This window comes from Natrix helvetica (assembly GCF_964273705.1).
Source record: "Natrix helvetica genome assembly, chromosome: 3".
NCBI classification, from domain to species: domain Eukaryota; kingdom Metazoa; phylum Chordata; class Lepidosauria; order Squamata; family Natricidae; genus Natrix; species Natrix helvetica.
The window spans coordinates 131,357,940-131,381,349 of NC_138549.1; the positions used below are offsets into that span (position 1 = coordinate 131,357,940).

A 23,410-nucleotide genomic window follows, 5' to 3' on the forward strand; every position below is an offset into this window, starting at 1 on the left:
AAATTAATTATTCTTAAATACTGTTCTAATTTTGCAGAGTTGTCATCCATTCCTGCATATTATGCAAGCATAACATATTCTATTAATGTTTGATGCACTTCTGCTCAGAAACCATGGTTTTTGATCATATGTTATCTATCTACCTATCTATCTATCTATCATCTATCTATCTATCTATCATCTATCATCTATCTATCTATCTATCTATCTATCTATCTATCTATCTATCTATCATCTATCTATCTATCTATCTATCTCTTAACTGTCCATATTCCTCATAAAGTGAATGCATAAGAGCCAGTCTCAGTCCTTTTCCCTGGAGATACTCAATGGGAAGAACCTCTGCCTGAGATGTTGAAAATAGAACAGTTGTTTATAATAGCAGTGTTACTATAAAGCAGTTTCATACAGGTCAAACTGATTTAAATCCAGAGTTTTTGAATTGTCTAGTTTCATTAAAAAAAACCTGGAATCTTTTGGTAATAAGAATAATTTGCAATACATTTTGCAATAGCTTGTGTAATCTAGGCACATGTACCAGCATCAATTTTTATTAAAGATAGAAAGCAGAAATACAAGTGAATACAAAGAGAGACATACATGCATGTTACATGTTAGTGTTGCTATAATTAAATTCAAGACAGCATGTTAAACAGAACATATACAGTATGTATTTCCATGAAATACTGTTGCAATATGTGGTACCACTGAAAAATATTAAATTAGATGTTTTAAAAATGTATGCCAGTACCAAAAAAATGCACCCATTTAATTCCTTCATAAAGCACACTAAACTGATAAACCATGATTGACAAGCTTTTAAAGTGCTGCATTTGATACACTGACCTCATCTAAAAGTATACAAAAGGCCATATGCTAAAACATACATTTTCACATTTCTGAATGTTAATGCTGGTGCTATTGCCAGATATGCAAATTTTGAAATACATCTTCAACATTTAATCCAATCAAGTAATACTATAGAACTACTATATAGTAGTTATCATTTAAGTATCAGTTTTCAAATTGCACTCTATTCTCAGTTTCTGAGAATTTTAAAGTTAGTGATACTTTTAAGGATATTAAACTGTGTTTGTGTGTGTGTGTGTGTGTGTGTATTTGACACCAGAAAAAAATGGATATTATATTCTTCTACTCCCAAATTGAAGAGTTCATTTAAATTGATTTCTATATCCATAAGAAGGTGCAAATAATAGTTTTTAAAGATAATGTAGACAAAGGTTCCTTTATAAAATAAATGATGTAACAGGAAATTTCAGCTCCCAGTTAACTTAGATGTGGACTAGATTTTTTTTCTACAACAAAAATATTAATTTTAACACTGCTAGAAAAAAGTTAAGAAGTGACATAAGAGATTGTTTGGATTATGACATGTTTCTATTAGCAATTATCCAATGTAATTTTGTAGCCATTTTAAAATAGGAGAGAAAACCGTAATGCTTAAATATTATAACCCATTACCACAAAGTTTGTTTACCAACTTAAAAGACTTTCTTTTTATAGCTATCAAGGATAAAATGTAATCCAAATCTGGTATCAAGATATACCATCTTCATACTTAGATATTTAAAGAAAATAATATTCTGTATTGTCCAAATTTACAAGCTTTCAAATAACCACCATTTAGATGAAACATGTCAGATTACATTTATTTTTGTTTTTTTCTAAATCCAAGGATTTATTTTATATAAACATTTAGTTCTTGAATGCATTTCCATGCAACTAATGATCTTTATGTGTATAAAGATCTGTAGAGAAACATATTTATGACAATAGTTCAATAAAAACAAATGTGCTATATTTTAAATGACATTAAAAATTATAATACTGTTGGTAAAATCTGCAGTAAAATAGTGTGATTTAAACCCATGTCTCCAGACAAACCTTAAAGCAAAAATGCAAAAAGTACATACTCTAAAATTAAAAACATTTAATAGAACACAATATACAAAATAAGCTTCCCTTAGCACCTTTACTTAAATGGAATATAAACAGGTCAGTTTCTCATCACCTTTGATAAGTGCATGTAATCAATTCTACAGCAAACAAAATGAGATTAATACAGTATCTAGGTTTAACTGTAATCTCAGCCAGTCTGTGAACAAATATGATTTTCTTCACAAGGTTTAAAGGCCTTAGTGTATTAATATATTCAAGTCTCAGAATACATCTTTTCTTTCTCTAAAAGTCTCAACTTTAATCATGTTTTTCCAAGCAAATGTACATATACAGTTACAGATTAAATGCTTAATATATTACACACCCATGTTTTGTATAAATTACACCCTATTTTTCAAACCATATTTGGCAACTGAGCCATTAAAAAATTCTTGAATAGGGTTATATTTGTCTGTGTGCGTGCCTCTGATAGAGAGAAGCAATCTCCAGTGCTACTTACGTCCAAGTATCTATGTACAGGACTTTAAGTTCAACTAATCTGATTCTAGACTTTAAAGAGATCAGTACCAATATTACGGTAATTGTAAAATGGTTTTATTTCCTATACTTTTGATTTCCATTATTTAAGCAGAACTTTAAGTAAATTGCTATAATATTCTTGTCTAATAGTCTTTTTGGCCAATAAAAGCATGCAGCTTAGTGAGTTTGGTAACATTTTCCTATACTATAACAAGTACAATTGCAGTTGTTTTGTTTAAGGCTTTTGGCAAAAGTACCACTTTATTAGTCTTAACTGAGTTATCCTTAATATCTCTACATTAATTAATGTAGTTGTAACAGATTTTCCTGGAAGTCCACTACTTTGGGGTTTACTCTGAGCAGATGTGTGTAGGATTGCCTTTCATGTCTTGTTAACTTAAAATCAACATTTAATTTAGTATTGTTTTCCATTTAAGAACTACAATTACCTTTAGTTACATTATTTAACCCACCATATATGGGGAAATGAGTGATTGCAGATCTCTTTGATGTCTCTAGATTGAGAACTTTCACTTCAGTTCAGATCAATAAATTCACATTTCTGAATTGATTAAAAAGTGCATTTTCACATTGACTGTCAGCCCATTAAATTAAGTCCAAATCTTTAACTTCAGATCAGGAACCTCAAATCAAATATGAATACTGACAAGTTACATAGCCTAGTTGCAATCTCATTCAATTAGTTTAGCTTTCCTGACACACCTGTTTTTTACAATATATCTTTAAAAATAATTTCATTTTTAATGGGAACCTGACTTACTGCAAACCTATATCCCATTATAAGCTTTCTTAAAAATATTTAAGTTAATGTGATGCTGCAACATAGTTCTTTCTTTTTTGGGGGGACAGACACTGTTGTATGTGTAAGGTTAAGGTAAATTGGTGCTTATCTTCCCTTACAGCTATCATTTTGTAAATTGGAGAAACCCTCCCTTGCAGCCATTTTGCAAATATATCCTTGGTTCTCAAAATTCCAAATATATTCCTAAAGCCCACAAAGTTGCAGATCCTTGCACTAAAGCATAACTTTGTTGAGATATTTGACCCAGCCTATGCCTGTTTGAAATTTTATAGGTCATGTTACATTAAAAATAAATGGAAAAAGCAATTAACCATGCATATATTGGGGACCTAAAAAGATACAAGTATATCCTTTGGTACCAAGAAATATTAGATGTTTAGATTCAAATTACTCATTTCCTAATGCTTATTTCACTGATGGCAACTAAATTGCTAAACCACTTCCATTTTCTGATAATTTGAATTATTTCTAAGTCAGCATGCATTAAACCAGTTTTGATCACCACACATCATTACAATCTCACATTTTAATTTCTCCCTTTCTCTCAAATGCTAAATCCTTTCTTTTCAAATTTACTTGTAAATTATTTTAGTTCAGATAATCCCCAAATACATTTTCTATTGCCTACAAAAGCCCTCCAGATTAAGTATAACTTTTCTACCACATGCAAACCGTATTATTCTTAACGCATGTCTTATTACCAAACAGCATTTGTGTATGTATGCAACACACACACACACACATATACTTATAAGGCTTACAATAGTGAATGAGTTAAAACAGTGAAAGGATGTGTGCACGTAGTTATGTAACGAATCAGATCAGAGTGGAATGGTTTCCAATAGCCAACACTTTGTGATTTTGGTTGCAGGTCACTAAGTTTTGTTTTTAATATGAAGCACTAGCCCAGTTGGCAATTACCTTCTCTTCCCTTCCTCTACCTCCAATGTATCCACATCTGAAGGTTTTCTCTATGATATACTACTTTCAAGGAGAACAATTTGACACTGCTATACTTAGAAAAATGGTCAATTTGGAAACATACCACTGCCACTAAGGTTTGACATTAAATTTAACAATCTGATGTCATGAAACAGCCTCCCCTTGAAATATTATAGCTGCAATATATTATTTATCCATATGATGAATACGCTGATTCATATTGCTGAGTTTGTTACAATTTTGAAGGCCCTGTTATTTATACATATTAACAAACAGATTATATCTTTTAAAAAATAATTAATGTATACTGGTATATTAGGCACTATGGAATTATCCAAATTTATTATTAACTTTACTTTCTAAGACTGCTGAAAATGTAACTCGCATTCCTTATTTTAACACAGTTTTCCAAATGAGCAATTTCAAATAAAATAGCTTTGGAATTACTGCTTTAAGTTGCAAAAACATACACATTTCACATGAACAAAACTGAGATGCAAGTAATTTTTCCAGATATGAATAGAACCAGCTTAACTATTTCATAGATTCCAGAATCAAAAATCCAGAAATGGAGCTGAGATTTTTATTTCATCAGTGATTCTAAAGTCCTTGATGCAGGCCTAGCTAGCTACAGCAATGTATATATTCAGTTGTGTTAGAGGTATTCCTTCAGCAGCTGCTTAGATTCTTTTTCAAGAGTTGATACACCTGTTGCTATCAGTTGCTATCTCTAGTTCTTAGTTGTGCAAAAGAATACTCCAAGATCATTGGAAAATATGACACCACTGCATGCACTCTTGTAAACATTTTACACTATCAACTGCAACCCTGTGCATATTAGCCATAATTAAATTTAGGGCTTTCAAACTTTGAATGAATCTGTAACATTACATATAGCTTATTTAAAAATCTGGAGGCTTGTTCTGGATCAGTGAGGTAGTAAACATGACCAACCTCACAGAAAATTCACACTTCTCCAAAGTTGGTATGTCCAGTCTCCTTGGCATGTTCTCTGGCTTCCACTTGCCCTGTTAATCCTTTCTGACAAACCATACATCTCAGTGTAAACCGATTTACATCAGTAAACTGTCTTTTTCTTCTGGCTTCATCTGCTAATTCCAAAGCCTGTGCAAGGACAACATCATCATTTGTGGAAAAAATTGTCTGAGGAGGAATGTCTGAGTTGGGGATTTTACGCTCAAGTGGATCATAGTGAATACCATCATAAATTAAAAGCACACGTTTAGCATAGCCAGCATCTTCCCCAAAACGATCAATTCTGACTGTCTGGGTATCAACTACACAAATTTCACACTGATAGAATTTAGATAAAATAGAAACCTCAATTGCACCTCCCCATGTATCTTCTCTTCTGATCCAGTCACAATATTCCTGATTACTTTTTCCTAGGACTGCCTCACTATAGGATTCCAAGTCGCTTGCTACAATTTGGGCAATGAGATTTCTCATTTCTGGGGCACAGCCTGGTTCATAAACCCCACCTTCTACTACATAATATATGCTGGTAAAAAGACACGAGTTGTCAGCTGGAACAACCTTTCGGGCAAGCACAGGTACAGCTTCTCTAACTGAATTAGAAACAGTCCGCTTTGTAACTATAGATGAATCAGTCTTGGGCTTGGTTGTATCTTCTTCAACTATTAGAGTATCACCTGTCAAGAAAAAAAATAGAACAAAGCAATAACATTATACTAGGATTCTATCATGGTTCTTTCATGTACCCCTCCTTCAATATGTTATATGACTATAATATTCCTTTTGCTGCAGTGATTACTGTAATGATATGAAAGATTTCACTCATCAAAGAAAATACTATGAAGTTATTCATGTATAACTATCATAGAATCATAGGGTTGGAAAAGATCTTGGAGATTGACTAGTCTAATCTCTGCCCAAGATAGGATGTCCTCATACTTGGAATTAGATATAATTCAGGTGCGATCATTAACATTAGAGATAGTTGGAGGCAAGCAATAGAAAATGTCTTTATAAGGCTTCCAGAAGGAAGGGAAAAAAATCTAATGAGTAAATTCTTATATATTACTTCTGTAGCCAATAGATGTGTTGTGAATAAAGAATATATCTTACAGAATTTTACAACACACATTTCTTTACCAAATCTACCTAGCCCATTTCACCAGGAAAAAAATACCTGTGAATGAACAATTGAGATAATTTGGTCATATTTTCCATATTAAAAATTCCATTCATTGGAAAGATGCGGGAGACTACAAGTTATAGCAATCCCCTTATTTCCCAAAGACAGAGAAGCTCTGCTTCACACAGGAGCAAAATTATAAAATATAATTGATGGGTGCTGCCAAATGGAGACAAGTATAAGATGTCAAAACATTTGTGTCATGGCTTTGCCATTTCCTGTTTTGACAAAGAAAAAATATGCAATGTTAAATATAGCTTTCTTCTTGAGAAGCATATTTTTAAATTTATCTGCAAAAAAAGAGGACTATTACCAAGTAGGAGACCTATTATTTTCTAGGAAAAAAGATATTCAATTTCAATTCTTACCAGCTAGGATCCTGCATTCAATACATATTAACTGCATCCTAGCATAAACAACGAAGCCAGATTTCTACAGGCTAAAAGCAGCTTCTCCTCATTTCTGTGTATTCAGCATTTTTCTTCCTTTTTTAAAAAAATTATACCATTCAATACCATGTCCTTCATTCAGAAAAACACCGAATGAAATGACCTGGACTGAAAAGATTTCGTTCAACGATTTTAAGTGGCTGGTTCTTGGTTCGACTCCCCAAAAGCACAACAACGGCGCCACACGCCGAGCAGGACTGGAAGCCACTTCCAGATCCCCCTACTAACTGTAGAGAGGCACCTCTTGATGGAAGGGAGTGGGGGGGGGGACCCAACTTTCACCGGGAAGGGACTAAGGGCTCGAGCAAGTCCCCTCCGCTTACCCGAATGAATGCCCAGCTCTCCGAGGCGCTGCTCTCCATCACTGAGGTCGAGGCACGAAGGAGGGAAGCCGAGCAGCAGGCGCTGGGCCTGGATGGGGACACCGGTGAGGGCAGCGATCACGGCCTGGAGTTCGTGTAGACGGGAATGTGCCGTGAGGCCGGGAAGCGGAAAGGAGCCACTCCGCGCTTTACAACGCAGCCGCAACATGATCGCTGCCCGATCTGTAGTGCTCCTGCCGAGGGCGGCTGGGCTTCATTTAACAGCGCCGCCCCGCTCCCCGCAGCAAAAATGGCTGCAACTCCCGGCAGCCAGGCAACCCCCGTAGCCCTTCCCTTTGGCCTTCCTTATTGGTCGCTTCTACATCTTCCTGGCATGCACAATTGCCTGAGAGGCCAATCAGAATCGCGGGAGGACTCTCACCTCAGGATCAGGATAAACATCCGTTCGTGCCGCTTTTTGTCAGTACGCTTGCGCGGAAAACTGACGTTAGCGCTGAGGGGTGTGACGCAATCCATCTTTGCCCGCCCACTTTCTTGAAGCTTTAACTTTCGATAACTGCAGCTACTCTTTGCGCATGCGTAAAATAAAAGCCTCCTTCCAATGACTCTTAACTTCTGGTGGCTGTATGGAAATGTGGGTACATTTGTCTTGGCAACAGTACGGAAGTAATTCGCAATTGCCTTCTTCCGGAATGTTTTCTTAACTTCCCCAATCTAATCGACTGCTTTGGGTTTTTCTGGTGGCCTCCTTTCCAGGGACAACGGAATAATTTCGCTTTGACTTTCGTTCTAAGCATTCAAACACACGAATTCGTGAATGTCAACACCTGTCCCCATCTGCCTACTGTCTCCACGGGTTGCTTTTTGAGTTCAAACTAGGAAGCGAATATTACGAAGGACGTCAGTGTCGCATAGTGAATGAATGCCAATACATGACACGCATGCATGCACGCATGCATGCATACAACACACATACATACCTGCGTGCTTAAACCCTGTGCGAAGGGTAGGGAATTGGTTTTTCCCGCGTAGCGTTCCCCTTGGTAAATACATTTGCAATCTGCATTCATGCAGCCTCGAGTACAGGTATGACTCGGGTTCCCAATGACCTAGAAATATTTCCCTCTTTTTCCGAGTCCCTTTGCGTCACTTGTCTTGGCGTATCTGGCATTATTCTGCTTGGCCTTCACGCCGCTTGGCATAGCCGCATCTCCGAAGAATTGCCACTCTCTGCCCGCCCACCGCCTGGGAGGGGACAAAGTCACCTGCGCCCGGGTACCTGGCCGTGGCTTGGCGGCGCTCCCGGCAAGGATCTCTTGCGGACTGGATCGGCTCCGCTCGCCCAGCCCAGGACTCTGGCCTTGCTGTCCCCGGCGCGGGCGTGCTGAATTTCGCAGGTATGCCTGCAGGGACCGGGAGAAAGGACCGAAGCCGAAGTGACCGAAGGGTGGGCGGCGATCTCGCTCAGTAGTCGCGTGGCATCTCCGACGCGGTCCTTCGTGCCGAGTCTGAAGGCGGGGACTCCCACACCAAGGGAATAAGGTTGAGAACGGAGGTGTAGGGCATCGTTACTCCTTTCCTTTGAGGATTACGTCCTTCGTATTTAATTTTTTTCTTCATATTTATATTCATGCAAGATTATATTTTGCCTTGTGGGAAAATTATAATTAATAGAAAACTCTCTCTTGTGTTGACCTTGACTAAGAACTTTTATGTAGGTTCTTTTTCCCTGGGGTAGGGGGGATCCCAGCAAGAAGAAACTCATAGAGTAGAATATGCCTATTATTATTTTTCTCTCTAGAAAATAATTTCACCACCTCCTTCCCCCCCTTCCCCGTGTATCCTTAGAAGGAATTTGGTGATCCAAAACCGAGGAATTGTGTGCCTTGCAGCAATGTCAGCAGATGATGTTGCCATCCCAGAGAACATAAATGGTAACAGTTACAGCCAAGAAAGCAAGCCTTCAAATTTAAGAGTTTCGGAGAAGAAGTGTTGTGAGTATTTGTGATTGATTTGTGTTATTTTTTGGAACAGAGAAAGATTCACTTAGGATTATTTTGATCACAGTCTTGAACAGAGGGGTGATTTCTTTTTTGAGGCAAAACTGTTGATATCTGGAGACTAAACTACTTTGGCATATTTAAATCCTGGTTCAGTACCTTTGGTCTCAATGTTTTCCATTTTACAAAATGCTTGTGCAAAATGAAGGTTCGCTGCCTTAAAACTGGGAGATCCTGTTTTGAATCAACATATAGGTTGGGACTCCCATTGAGTGACTTCCAAGATAATCGTTCATTTAAGATCATTCTTAATCTAAGAATGAAAAACATCATAGGTGAGATAAGACTCATGTAAGCTGCTGAGTGAAAGCCAATTTGGTGTAGTGATTAAGGCAATCAGGCTAAAAAACAGAAGACCATGAGTTGTAGTCATGCCTTAGATCTAGAATGAAGCCAACTTGATGACTTTCAGACAATCATTCTCACTGAACCCTAGGGAGAAGGTAATAGGAAACCACTTCTGAAAAAAAAAACTTGCCAAGAAAATTGCAGGGACTGGTACAGGCAGATATCAGAAGTCAAAAACTGACTCAAAGCAGCACACATATACAGGCTACTTGGGTATGCCACAAAAGAAGATGTTACTAGGTTAATGATGAATTTACTAGTACCATTTTGAAGGAATAGCAAAGAGGAAACGGAATGGAAAACATTTACTTTTGAAACTGCATGTCTGTGGAAGTAGTTCCTCCCCACTTTGAAGAGTTGTGCTCCTTTAGAATATTTGACAAAGCCTTTTTAATATACTGTGGAATTTAAGTATCCAGGAGATTTTTTAAGGATTGTGACAAATGGACAATATTTTATTGAAAAAAGTATGAATAGCCTCAGTTTTAGGATTTTTAATGTAGATTTTTCAGGAATTTAATATATCTCAATTGCTGTAGATTCTCTTGGAAAAAGCTAGGGAAGAAGTAATGTGCTGGATGCCGATAAATCATGATGATTTATTAAACAGTGTATTAAACCCAGCTAAAATCAGGAAGGATGTCTTCAGTTAACTATCTTGTAAAACAAATGCATAGCTGTCTTACAATTAGATGGAATGCTCACATCTCTTATTAGTAGATTTTTCTGTGTTTTGGGATGTTTTTACTTTATATGTCAGTAGTTAGAAATAGTTTTACTTATTAGTATCCATTTATCTTTGCTAGCAGAGCAATAGTTTAACTAAATTGTATCTTGGATGCTCTTTCTCGAAGAATTTAAATGTCACTGGCTTGTTTTACTTCAAGAATCCTATCTTATTTGACATTTGAGTAGCAAAACAACATGGAGAATGACTCCCTGATTTCTTTTACTTGGGCTGTGTTTGATCTTCTCTCCTTGGAGCCAGCACCTCCAAAAATGAACACATAAGTTCCATTCCTCCAGCACCAGTAAAATAAGTGCTTTCTTTCCCCCCTCCACCTTTTTTGCTTCTCTCCTATTTTCTGATTACTGATTATTTTCTGATGTGAAATAGATTAGATCTCCTTCTGCTCCTTTCACTTTTTTTCTTTTTCCCATTCATCAGCTTACAGATCTATTTACCATCTATAACTTGTCTTTCATTTTGACTTTTAAGGAAAGAGACTTATTTCTTTTCTGGAATGTAATATAATTCTTAATTACTAACTGCTTGTATTGTGTCCTGCTTTACAATCTCTGTTATTCTGCACATCACTGTGAAGATCATATCTGCTGGTGAATATGATTTTTTTTGTAAGACTTGGCTTTTATTGTTACTTTTTTAGTATTTTGAAGGCTGAAATTAGAAACAGCATTTCATTTTTCAACAAAGCATCATTTCAGCTAAGCTGCATGCCTCTTTTTCAATTGGTCACTTGTGGCTAGATAGTGTTCTATTGTCTTTAATATTTTAGAACTGTAGCACTAAAGCTAAATTTGTTTCATCCAAATCCTCCAAATAAGCCTTCAATAAACCTGTTGTTTCTGACAGTTCTTTGCTCATTTTATTAGCCTACTGTTTTTTGTTTTGATTTTTTACACCACAGATAAGGAAGTTACTTTGCTGAACACGAGTGAAAGGAAGACAAATTTCCCAACAAGATTTCCTTTCTTGAAACTTTCATTCTGGATTTTATGAAGCTGACAATCTTATGTATCTAATTTTTTTTACAGTCCAATATCTTTAAACTTAGTAAAAATGTTGCTAGGGCAAATAATTGCTATTAAGAACATAATTTATAAAATAAACAAGCTTACAGGCAACCTTTTATTTTAGAGGCTAGTTGAACTTTAGAAACTAGTAAAGCAGCTTTAGATTTTAGTCAGAAATGGGTTTAACCGTATGATCTCTAAAATGTCAGCACCCATGTGATTTATTCAACTTCAGCAAGAATGGGCAATCCAGTTTCAACTCAGTCTCAGCAAATTATCAGTTTAGATCTCTAGCAAACTTTCTGGGCTGCAAAAAAGGGGATTTGGCAGCGGAAGGATAGAAAAAGAAAAAATGTTTTACCCTATGCAATAATATTTACAGGTATCTATACATGCCATACAGTTTTGCATTATATTACTCAGTGGAGCCTGCAATGTTTGGAAGAATATCCATACTATGTGTCTGTTGCACATCTGTAATCATGCTCTCTTGATCCCTACTCTGCTGGGCATAACAAAGTACATATTGGAAAGTTGCAAGTATCTTTTACATAAACACATGCCATCATATTACTCCATTTTGGGTTAAGCAACATTATGCAAAGCACAGAAAAGGATAAGAAATAGAAACCAAGAAAATTTAAACAATTTTCCACCAACACCATCCATTATCTCTCTCCGTGTGTTTATGAATGTGTAATCCAAATTTTTAAAAAAGGCCTTGTGGATTTTACTCCACTAGCCATTGCCAACTGTAGGGGGGGATACTCAACTCTGTTTCAAAGACTCCAGTGCTGTCTGAAGATTTTCTATGGTCATGTAGCGAGCATGAAATCACAGAGTGCTGTTGCCTTCCCACCAAAGTGGTAACTACTTATCTATTTGCATTCACATGCTTTCGAACTGCTGGATTGGCAAGAGCTAGGATGAGGACAGGAGCTCACCACCTTGCATAATTCTCAGGTCTTGAACCTGGACTATCGGCTTTCCAACTGACAAGCCAAGCTCAGTGTCTTAACCATAGCCATCGCATCGCCCTATAAACCTAATAGCATAACTTTTATTTTATTCATTTATTAATCACATTTAAATGGCTACCATCTCACAAAAGGTGACTTTGAGTAACACATAACAGTGTCTTAATGTAAATTATATATTTCTCTAAGAGACTTGTTGTTAGATATCCAAACTAGCTACAATGGTTTCCACCAAAGTCATCTGTTCCAGCGGGAACAGGTTTAATCCTAGAGGTTGAAGGGTCTGACAGCTCCCTATAAAAGGGCTGCTGTCAGACTCAACCTTCTCTGGATTGTTCTTACTTATTGTGTTATAATAAAGAGCTGTTGTTACCGTTAAGCCTGTGTGTGCCTATCCATTACCCAATCCAACACTGGAGACGAAGGTGGGATTGGAAGGCAACTAGGCTAACTAAAAAGAGCGAAGAATCCAGCAAGTGCATCCAGCCCGGAGCTCAGCGCGGTTTCCGAGCAGCCATTTTGGAGCGGCAAACAAAATGCTCTCTGAACACAAAATGGCCATGCATGCCCCACTGACTCCGTATGATCCAGTCACCAAGCACTGGGAGTCGTACATGCTACGATTTGACTGCTTCCTCGAGGCAAACGACCTCATGGGCCTTTCTGAAGGCCACAAGAAGAACATGTTCCTTGGGTACTGTGGCCGGGAAGTGTTCGAGACAGATGACAGCTGCCGTATGTGTAGTAGGCCAGGGAATCTTAGAGCCAGTCGATCATGCATGCTGGGAGACTAGTGATACCTGTCAAATCTGATGGGTCAGTCTGCATTTGCGCAGACTACAAATGCACAATTAATAAAGTGCTACAACAAAGCGCCTACCCTGTACCCATTGTACAGCATCTCCTCCATTCATTAGGCCTGTGGAAGTTTCTAGGAGTTTCTACCAAGTGGAGCTGTGGAGCAAACAGGTCTGTCTGACCTGTCCAAAGAAACCCCTCCTACTGAACTGCGCAGGTCAGACAGAGCTACCCAAAAACCCGCCTACCTGCGTGACTATGTTACCAGTAGGATTGTTCCATCTAAGAGGGGAGGGGTGTTAGAAATCCAAACTAGCTACAATGGTTTCCACCAAGGTCTTCTGTTCCGGCAGGAACAGAGGTTTAATCCTATTGGTCGAAGGGTCTGACAGCTCCCTATAAAAGGGCTGCTGTCAGACTCAACCTTCGCTGGATTGTTCTTACTTGTTGTGTTACAATAAACAGCTGTTGTTACCGTTAAGCCTGTGTGTGCCTATCCATTACCCAATCCAACACCTGTGATAAAAGTTGGTTTAACATTAGCCCAAGGGAAATCAAATATGTTTCAGTTTTTTATATTTATACTTTCAGATCAGAGGTGAGTTCTGGCAGGCACTATTACCGGTTCGCTCATGGGTGCGCTTCGCATGCACACGCTTCACAATGCAATAAAAATTGTTCTGCGCATGCGCAGAAGCGAAAAACAAGATGGTGCCATCCAGAGAACTGGTTCAGGGGCATGGCAGGCCTGCGTCTCTGCCCGTTCCAGCAACCCAGGCCACCAAACCACTACTGGTTCGGCTGAACTGATCTGAACCAGTTGGAACCCATCACTGCAGGAGATATAGTATTCTTTTCTACTCAGGTTTGAAAAACATTTTTCTTTAATTGGAAAATATTTTAAGGAAAAATATTATATCCAATTTGAACCCTTCGTCATTGGCTCTTTTTTGTTTGGCTGGCCATATTCATTAGCAACTACTGGAGTTCATAATGCCAAAGTCCATTGATTGATTCTAGGAAAGGAATATAATATCCTGAAGTATGGACAGATAATCGAATGTGAAAATTTTCAAGAATGTTTTTTTTATTTTTCAACTTTTAGAAACTATTGATTTGCTTCTCTCTCTTTTTTTAAAGCATGGGCCTCTTATATGACTAACTCACCAACTCTGATTGTAATGATTGGTCTTCCTGCAAGAGGCAAGACTTATGTATCCAAGAAATTAACTCGCTACCTCAACTGGATTGGAGTGCCTACAAAAGGTTCCTGAAGATTATTGTTATTGTTGCTCTTGTCATTTATTATCTATTAATTGAATTAATTTTAAAAATCTGATTCTATCTTTAGTATGCAATTGGATAAGCTATATATCTATAGGAAGCTGACCAAACAGCTAGTCCGAGAGTTAGAGAAATGCAATCTTGGTTGATTGAATGTAATTAAAAGCTATTATCCAGTCAGCTTTATCCAGGATAAATTGTTGATTGTTCTGAACTGCTTTTTTGGCAACAATGTTGGCACCAAACCAAGAAGTTTTAATTAATATCACTTCAGAAATGCAATTTGAGCAGATATCATTTTCTTTCTCAATGTGTCCTTTAAGATAGTCCTTGAAAATTCCACTGAGGACAGCATGTGTCTTTGTCAGTTGCTCATCTGGAATATATAATTAATAATAAGGCTACTTTGCTTCTTTTCATAAGCTTCCAACAAACACAATATGAATTATGGTCATATAATGCAGCATTAGTTATTTTAGTAGATGAGATGTTAATCTTGTTCACCAAATATAGTTCTAGAAAAAGAAGGGAGGAGGGGATATAAATAATTATATAAATAATTAGATACCAAATTAATTATTATTTTATAATCATTGGCCCTTAGTTTAAGATGAATAATGCACATTTCATCCACTGCAGAGTACTGCTGCAGAACATAGTAAAGCTTTTCAGATTTTGTTGCTTAATTGGAAGTTTGCAGGTTCCAATTGACAGGATAGATAGGTTTTACATACAAAATGAGCTGTAATTTAAAGCACACTTTTTATCAGAATTATATTTTAAAATATAGCAGATTTTATGAATCAAGCTAAACATTTTTATTTTCTCCTCTTGAAATCAAACAATACTGAATTTTTCCAGGATCATGCTCTTTACCGTAATGGTTGAGTCATCACACTGTCCATTTTGTTAATGGGGAACTGACACTGAGATGTTCTCAAGAATCCATACCACGTGCAGTCCTCAACCTATGACCACAACTGAGCCCCAAATTTTTGTTTCTAAGTGAGACAGTTATTGAGTTTTGCCCCATTTCATGACCTTTCTTGCCACATTGTTAAGTGATTCATTGCTAAGTTGTTAAGTTAGTAGTGTGGCTGTTAAGTCAATCTGATTCCCGTTTGGCTTTGCTTGGAATAACATGACCCTGAGACACTGCAACCATCATAAATAGTTGCCAAGCATCTGAATTTTGATCACATGTCCATGGGGATTTTGCAGCAGTCGTAAGCATGAAAATTATAAGTCACTTTTTTCAGTGCTGTCGTATCCTTGAAGGGTCACTAAATGAACGTAAGTTGATGATTTGTATTTTATGGTTGAGGACCCGCAATGAATTATTGAGAACATAAATCCAGGTTTCCAATTCCAATGTTAATGCTTGCACACGTTAAGAAATATGGTAACTTTTTACTGTAAATTTCAATTAAATTAATGACATCTAAATGAAAAAAATTAGAGTGCAGACCTTAGCTTAATGCATACAGTTATTAAAATATATGTATTTTATTAGTATAATATAGTACATTGAAAAAGTTGTGTAATGAATATATTTGCTGAATTAGATAATACTTACTGTGGAACGTTACTAACTAAATTTCCTGATTTTTAAAAAAGTTTTTAATTTAGGGGTTTATCGTCGTGAAGCAGTTAGATCATATAAATCATATGATTTCTTCAGACATGATAATGAAGAAGCCATGAGGATTAGAAAGTAAGTTAACTACATGTTAAGTGTTTGCTAAATAATAAATATGCTTGAACCAATTCATATTGCTGATTATAGAGTTTAATAAGTTAATTTCAAATGTTGATGAAGATGCTCACTTTCCTAAAGATAGATCTACTGAATATTGTAAGTAATCAGGGATAGGTTTCCGCAATGATTATAATTTCTAAATCTTTGAAATTGCGGGGTGGGGGGAAGAAGCAAAGGGATTAAAAGAAAAAAGATTCCTGAAATAGGGGATAAAATAAAAATATTTCAGCAAAAGAGAATAAAAGTTTCAAACATTGCTGAAATCATTGATAAGAAAAGTCTCACCATTCTGATGTAAAATATATTTCTTTACTCTGCTTCTAATTTAGTGCTTCCAGCTAACAATAAACTTTCCTAGTACTATTTCTATTTATTTATACTTAGTTATATAGCCTGTGTTATTTTGTTAGCATGAAATTTCAAAGCTCTTTAGTTTGAAAAGCAATTTTTCAGGAGAAATTTTTTATTTATTTTCAATTTTTTAAAATCATTTTTTTTTTAAATTTTCAAAACAAACACAATACAAAAAATCTTCCTTCTTTGCATACTGTAGAAAGTGTATCCGTTGGTTACAAAAGACTTTCGTGCATCTCTTCCACAGTCATCAAGCATAATTTATATTAACTCAAGTATTTTAACTCAGATATTTATACATGTTACCATCATCATACCTCCATTTTCATTTGACTATAATTGTTTAAACGTCCTTCATCATAAAATATACTGAGATTTAATACATAACCACATACTGGCATTTCATTTACTATTTCTAAAATCCTCCAATAACATTGAATCCTTATGTCCTATTCTAGCTAAACATCCATACTATTTAGTAATAATTTTTTCTAATCCTCCTTTCCAAATCACTGTTTACAATTTACACTCAGGTTCCTTATGTTGTACCCATACATATATAAGTTGTTATCATTATCCCTCCTTTATTTGACTATATCCTGTATCATAACATTTCCCCCCCTAATAATCCAGACTTAACTGAATCTAACTTAGTTCTTTTTTATTAACCTTTATATATAATCCAAAAGGATTTCTAATCTTCCTTTCATGGGTACCATTCAATATTCATATCCAATTATTACTTATCATAACACTACATATTGTATACATTGTTATAATTATCAATTGTGTATTTAACTATATCTATTGTCACTAAATTTCACTAAGTTTAACTAGTTTTAAATTATACACTTCCATCTATCAACCTGTATCTTTCCAGTAGCAAAACAGTCTCATGTCTTCTGCTATTTGTGGTGTCAGTCCTCTAATCATCTCCTTAATCAAATTTTATGGTCTCCTCATAGCAACTCCTTGCTTATAAACTCTCTCATGTAATTTCGATGCCCTTCTTCTGTTTCCTTAATCAGCTTATCTTTAATTGTCAGTAGTGTTATCAATGATGTTGCTAATAAAATTTCTCTCTTTAAATCCATAAATTCTTTTGTTTTTTCTTCTTCTGTGTCTTGCCATCTGGAGTAGAGTTCCCTTCCATTTAATTCCTCTTTCAGTATTCCACTCTTTCCATTTTCAGAAACAAACCAATCACCATAAATATCAGCAGATTTAATTTCTTTATAGTCATTTTCCTCTTTGGTTTTTAGGATTCTAACCTCCACTTTTTCCACTTGATAAACATCTCCAACTTCTTCATCATATTTTACTGTTAGATGCTCTAAGTCTCCCAATTTCTTCTCTGTCCTCTCAAATGTGTTTGATAATTTCTGAATTTCTAAGAATATCTTTTGCAGGCTTAAAGTTTCTTTCTGCTGTTGAAGTTGTACCATTATCTCCAGCTAACAAACACTGCTGCTCTAGCTTAGAAGGTTTTTACAAGATTAAGCATAGATTCACAATAAAGTTTTATTTTCACTTTTCTCTGGTTAAAGATATACTTCAAAGGGACATCTGTATGTTTTTCTTCTTATCACTCTCTATAAACAAGCAGTGAGACCATGGAGTGCCAAGCCAGGATAATCAGTAAGAAAAGTAAAAATGTTTTATTTCCAATGCACAAACCTCCCGCCTCCAAGTAGCAGTGTTATTGTTGCAATTTTCTTTGTTTCTTTTTGTATCTTTTTTATATTTCAAGTTAAAAAATGGTCCGATTCTTGAATGAGTTAGAAAAACACCCACAGTAATGAAAGAGGAGAATTTTAGTCCATAGGTTACAAAGAATAATAAAAGGAAAAAAAATAGAAGAAGAAAACTTAATCCATTTGTTTTAAAAGGCTTGCATAAATTCCATCCATGAACATAGAATTTAAAAAGTAAGATAACCCACTGTCCAAAACCATTCCAAACTTAATTCTGCCACTTATTTCTTCTGTTCTCTAATTTAAATTAATTTTATGTTTTTGATAGGCAGTCTCTTTTAAAAAGGTAAAAATTCCTCACCAGCTAGAAACACTTTCTCTTTCCGTATCCTTCCATTTTGGAGCTGCCCCGACTTCGTCAGCCTTGGCTGGACTTTTTGTCGCCGGCTTGAAGAACTTCTCTTGCATCAATCAGAGACTTTGCGATGTCTCTGAGATCAGCAAGACATATTCTTCCTGTTCACCGTCTCTGTGGGACGGTTTAGGTCCGATTGGACCACCCAGCAGCAAAAGTATCGGCTGCGGTCTCGGAGCATCGAGACCGCACATCCGTATCGTCGCAACATTGGCTCCTCTTCCCTATTTTCAATTATTTATATGCTGTGTATTTGAGTGATTCTAGGTGGCTTAAAGCAATAGTTCAAAAACAGTTCAATTAAGTATCTTGCATTTGATGAATAACAGATTACAATTCTTTGAGTGAAGGTTTTACAGCTAGAAGCATAAGTATTAAATTATTTTGTTTCCTTCTTGAGAAAAGCACATCCTTGTAGGGGTAATGGAATATTCTGAATCCAGAGGAGAATAAAATATGTAGAAAAAGTAGACAATGTGAAAAATATAGCGAATCAGTGCTCAGGACCCAGTATTTTGATTCAGTATTTAGAGGTTATTCTTTTTTTTAAAGATTAATTCAGGGTTCTCTAAATGTAGATTATGATCAAGAATTGAGAGTCACAACCAAAGTTGGAAAGAGTCACAAGTTTTATTTAAAGCTAAGCAGGTTTGTGTACTATCCAAAACCCAGAACACAAAAACTGACTCTCACTCTCTGTGTACCGAGAAAGCAGTAATCAAAGCCTGATGTACCAGAGATGTTGCATTAGCTTCCAAAAGACTTCTGAGTACAATTGAAAGGTGGTTTTAAGCAATAATCCCCTTTATGGCTTGGTAATTAGGTAGAATCCCCTTGTTTCAGGTGGATTCAGGTGGTAATTGGGTAGAATCCCCTTATTTCAGGTGGAATCAATCTTTCCATTTTAATTGTGCCAAATGGGATTCTTGATCGCATCTCTGATATGAGATGGTGGGGTGGGGGAGAAATAATGTATGTTTCAGGATAACAGATCAGCCTACCTGAGGAGGTCCAAATGACATCTTCCTTGGTAGGGGGAGTTAAGAGTTAACTTTCCTGTGGAGCTTTTAATGGATGATGAAGGGGTTTAGGAGGTGTGGGTTGGTTTTCTTGTTTTTATGAACTACAAAGTATTTTTAAAACTGCTGTAAGTTTATGTGGAGTTGGTATATTAAAATCAGATAGAAATCTGAACAATATTAATTATTTAGTGTTATGATTTATTATTAAGTTTTATGATCTATTATTTAGAATCAGAAGATATATTCATCATTTTAGGAGATTGCAGTTCAGGTAGTTCTTGACATACAATTGTTCATTTAATGGTAGATTGAAGTTATGATGGCTTTGGAAAAAGCAACTTACAACCTGTCTTCAAAGTTACAATAATTGCGCCCACGTTCATATAATTGCAATTTGAGTACTTGCCAACTGGCTCACATTTATAACTGTTACAGCTTCTTAGGGTCAAGTGATTGTGATTTGTGATCTTTCCAGTGTGATTCACTTAATAACCAAGTGTTTCATTTAACAGCTGCAGTAAAAATGGTCATCAAATTGGGTCCAGTCTAGTCACATGATGACTGTTAACTACTGCATCGCTCAGTGACCAAAATTCTGGCCTCAATTGTGGATATATGTTGAGGAATACCTGTATTGCAAAGCTTGAGAACCTCTGGGTTAACGCTGAGCCTTACTCAGCAAAACCTGGGTCTTAGTTGTCCCATAGGTGCTTTTTTCAAGAGGCAACTGGACTTTCTGGTTTTTCTTTGAAGACGTATCACTTCTCATCCAAGAAGCTTCTTAGAATGGATGACTGAGAATCTCCATAGACTGGATCTTAGTTCTTTTGGGAGTAGCTCTTCAAATTAACAAGCAACCATACTTCAACAAGTCACACTTTGTATTCTTCATTTTAGTGTTTCCTCCTGATATAGTTCTGGGGAAGTCCTTCAGCCTCACAGTTCAAAAATGAATAGGATCTATTGCTAACAGGGCAAAGAAAAAAGGGGGAGTAGGAGATTCATCTGACATATCACTTAATATTTCAAATACTTCAATGATTCAATATCTTTTATTTATGGCAGAACTTGAGAACTTGAGATTTATATCTCATTTAAGATATAAGGACAGTTTGTTGTTGATTTCAAAACAGACAAAAAACAATGGAGAGAAAAAAATGCATTGTCTTAGACTGCAGCAAGAAGAAAGTGGGATGGGAAGAGTTCAAAGGAACATTTTCCTCCCAGGCCTTTCACATTCTTAAAAGCTCTGTGCTTCCTAGTAACTTTTAGATACAGAAATCTGCAAGCATTGCAATATATCCAATTAGTATACAGCACAGACCAGCAGAAACTTGGGTGTGTTACAAAACATCCTGTTTCAGCAAAGAGAGAAGCAAGTGCAGTGTGTGGTAATATGGAAAGCCAAAATTAAAGGTTTCTGTAGTTTCTTTTGGTTTGTGCAGTTCCAAGCCAAGTGGACTGCTAGAACTGATTCAAACCACTACCATAAATCAACATCTCTAATCACTTAAGGCCAGAAATGATGAGCTCGTGTATTTCTAGAGGCTGGTGGCTTGCTGCAGAAAAATAATGATTGATTTAAACTGAATTAAACTGAAATGTTTATTACAGCACAACCTTCCACGGACCATAGTCTGCTCTTGTGTATTATTCTGAGATAGTTATCGTGTATGTCACATATTATGTCATGTTAGGGAATGATTTAGTTTGCTGTGTGTGAAGAAATCTTAATTTGTCTTTGATTCTTTGGAGGCAGTATTAAACCTAGCACATAGGTTATTGGAGGTTTTCTAGTCCGACCCCATGTTGAAGCAGGAGAACCTATACCATCCTGAACAAATTGATGTCTAATCTCTTCTTAAAAACCTGTACTGTTGGAGCATCTACAACTTCTGGAGGAAATCCATTCCACTACTCAATTGTTCTCACTGCCAGGAAATGTGACAGTTTCTGTTTGTGTGACAGAATAATGTTAACACACACACACACACACACACACAGAGAGAGAGAGAGAGAGAGAGAGAGAGAGAGAGATGGCATGGCATAGTTGGCATCTTCAAAGTGCAACATTCACTTAGTATTAAATTACTGTCTTCAGCTGAAAAATAGGCAACATCAAATCCTTTGGGCTTTAGCCTGCAGATCAAAGTCCTTCCTCCTCCTTGAACACCTGACTCTCATCCAGTTGTCAGCATAGGTGTTCTCCAACTATGTCACTAGATTTGTCTGTATGTGGCCTCTTGCCTTCAAACATCAAGGGCCATCCAAGGGCAAAATAATGGAGTTTCCCACTTACTTTCCTCTCTTTGAAGGAAACTTGGAAGCGAAGAGGAAATGAATGATGTCAAGGGATGTGGCTCCTAAGGAATAGTCTTTCTATTTCAAAGTTCTGCCCTTGTTGTCAGCATAGCTGATTAATTCCTATTTTGTTTATCAAATTTGTATCTAACCTGTATTATTTTTACCAATAACCTAAGGCAGCGAACATATTCAACACACTTTCCTCCACCTATTTTCTTTACAACCATAATCCTGTGGGGTGAGTTGGGCGGAGAGAGAGTGACTGGCCCAAGATCTCCCAGCTGGCTTTGTTTCCAAAGCAGAACTCAAGGACTCCCAGTTTCTAGCCTAGTGCCTTAATCACTAACCAAACTGGCTCTCTTTAATATCTTTATTAGAAGCAACCGCAATGTCAGAGAAAGACTTCTTCAATATTCATTCATCACATCTTATAAAAGCAGCTGCTCATAAATATAGTATCTGTCCTGTTTCACATTGTCCTGCTGATGCTGATAGAGTGTGTAGATTTTTAAAACTTGCATATGTGCATATAATATTTTGATTAATCCTATTTCTCAACCTCTTTTTTGCTTATTCGTTGTTATATGTATTTAATATTAAGCATAACTTTTTTTTCTCCTCACAATTTATATAGAATACTTTATTTTAGATTACAATTGCTTAGTTCCACCACTAGATGGCATACATTCTTTTCTTTGCTGTTCATGGTTAAGGTTTTATCATGTCCATGGTGAATGGTCTTTAAATTTGTGAATTAGATAGTTTAGAAATGTCATTGATCCTGTTTGTGTTTTGTCAGGGTTACCTGAATCTTAACTTCAATTGTGTTGTGAATGAGCAATATAAAATTATAACAATGAAACTGATTGATTACTTTGGATGGTTTGAGTTCTCATTAAATTATCCTATCCTATCCTATCCTATCCTATCCTATCCTATCCTATCCTATCCTTTCCTTCCTTCCTTCCTTCCTTCCTTCCTTCCTTCCTTCCTTCCTTCCTTCCTTCCTTCCTTCCTTCCTTCCTTCCTTCCTTTTTTGCAGACAATGTGCCTTGGTGGCCCTTGAAGATGTGAAAGTTTATCTTGTGGAAGAGTCGGGCCAGATTGCTGTAAGTGCACACCTGATCATTGGGATGTAATGCTGCAAAGATGGAAAATCTGGCTTTCCAGATAGTGTTCAATTACAACTCACAGCACCTTCAACTTTGGCCTCTCTGGCTGATTTATAATTCAGCAACATCTGAAGGATTCAGAAGAGATGCTCAGGGCACTAAACCTAATTTTTAAAAAGAAGTATTGGCCAAGCATCAGCCATGGCTTTGCTAGGATGATAAGACCTGGAACAGCCCAGGTGTGCCAGATGCTGAAGCAGATTTAATTGTAGAATTCTCTCTCCTTGCAGGCGTGCAGATAGTCCTCAGCTTATGACCACAATTGGAACCAGAACTTCTATCACTAATCAATGCACTTATTATATGAGTTGCA

At 36.4% G+C, this 23,410-nt stretch overlaps 2 protein-coding genes across 7 annotated transcripts in view; one reads left to right on the forward strand and one right to left on the reverse strand.

Annotated features, from left to right (window-relative positions):
- Window positions 1-469: 469 nt before the first annotated feature.
- YOD1 (YOD1 deubiquitinase) lies at window positions 470-8,269 on the reverse strand. 2 transcript variants are annotated; one of them, XM_081946980.1, is made up of 2 exons: window positions 8,136-8,269; window positions 470-5,877 (listed from the first exon to the last, which is right to left on the reverse strand). In XM_081946980.1, exons 1-2 carry the CDS (start codon window positions 8,206-8,208, stop codon window positions 5,171-5,173), a joined length of 780 nt encoding a protein of 259 aa, XP_081803106.1. In that variant the 5' UTR covers window positions 8,209-8,269; the 3' UTR covers window positions 470-5,170. The 2 variants fall into 2 exon arrangements, with proteins under 2 accessions (XP_081803106.1, XP_081803105.1); XM_081946979.1 differs by lacking the exon at window positions 8,136-8,269 and adding an exon at window positions 7,156-7,544.
- A 169-nt stretch (window positions 8,270-8,438) lies between these two features.
- Window positions 8,439-23,410, forward strand: part of PFKFB2 (6-phosphofructo-2-kinase/fructose-2,6-biphosphatase 2) — a 43,650-nt gene continuing 28,678 nt past the window's right edge. For 3 of the 5 annotated variants that reach the window (XM_081946977.1, XM_081946978.1, XM_081946974.1), the window contains exons 1-5: window positions 8,439-8,552; window positions 9,004-9,149; window positions 14,234-14,359; window positions 15,995-16,091; window positions 22,968-23,034. In XM_081946977.1, the coding sequence (XP_081803103.1) occupies window positions 9,050-9,149; window positions 14,234-14,359; window positions 15,995-16,091; window positions 22,968-23,034 (390 nt within the window). In that variant the 5' untranslated portion in view covers window positions 8,439-8,552; window positions 9,004-9,049. The remainder of the gene's footprint in view (window positions 8,553-9,003; window positions 9,150-14,233; window positions 14,360-15,994; window positions 16,092-22,967; window positions 23,035-23,410) is intronic. The other 2 variants (XM_081946976.1, XM_081946975.1) reach the window with 2 other exon arrangements.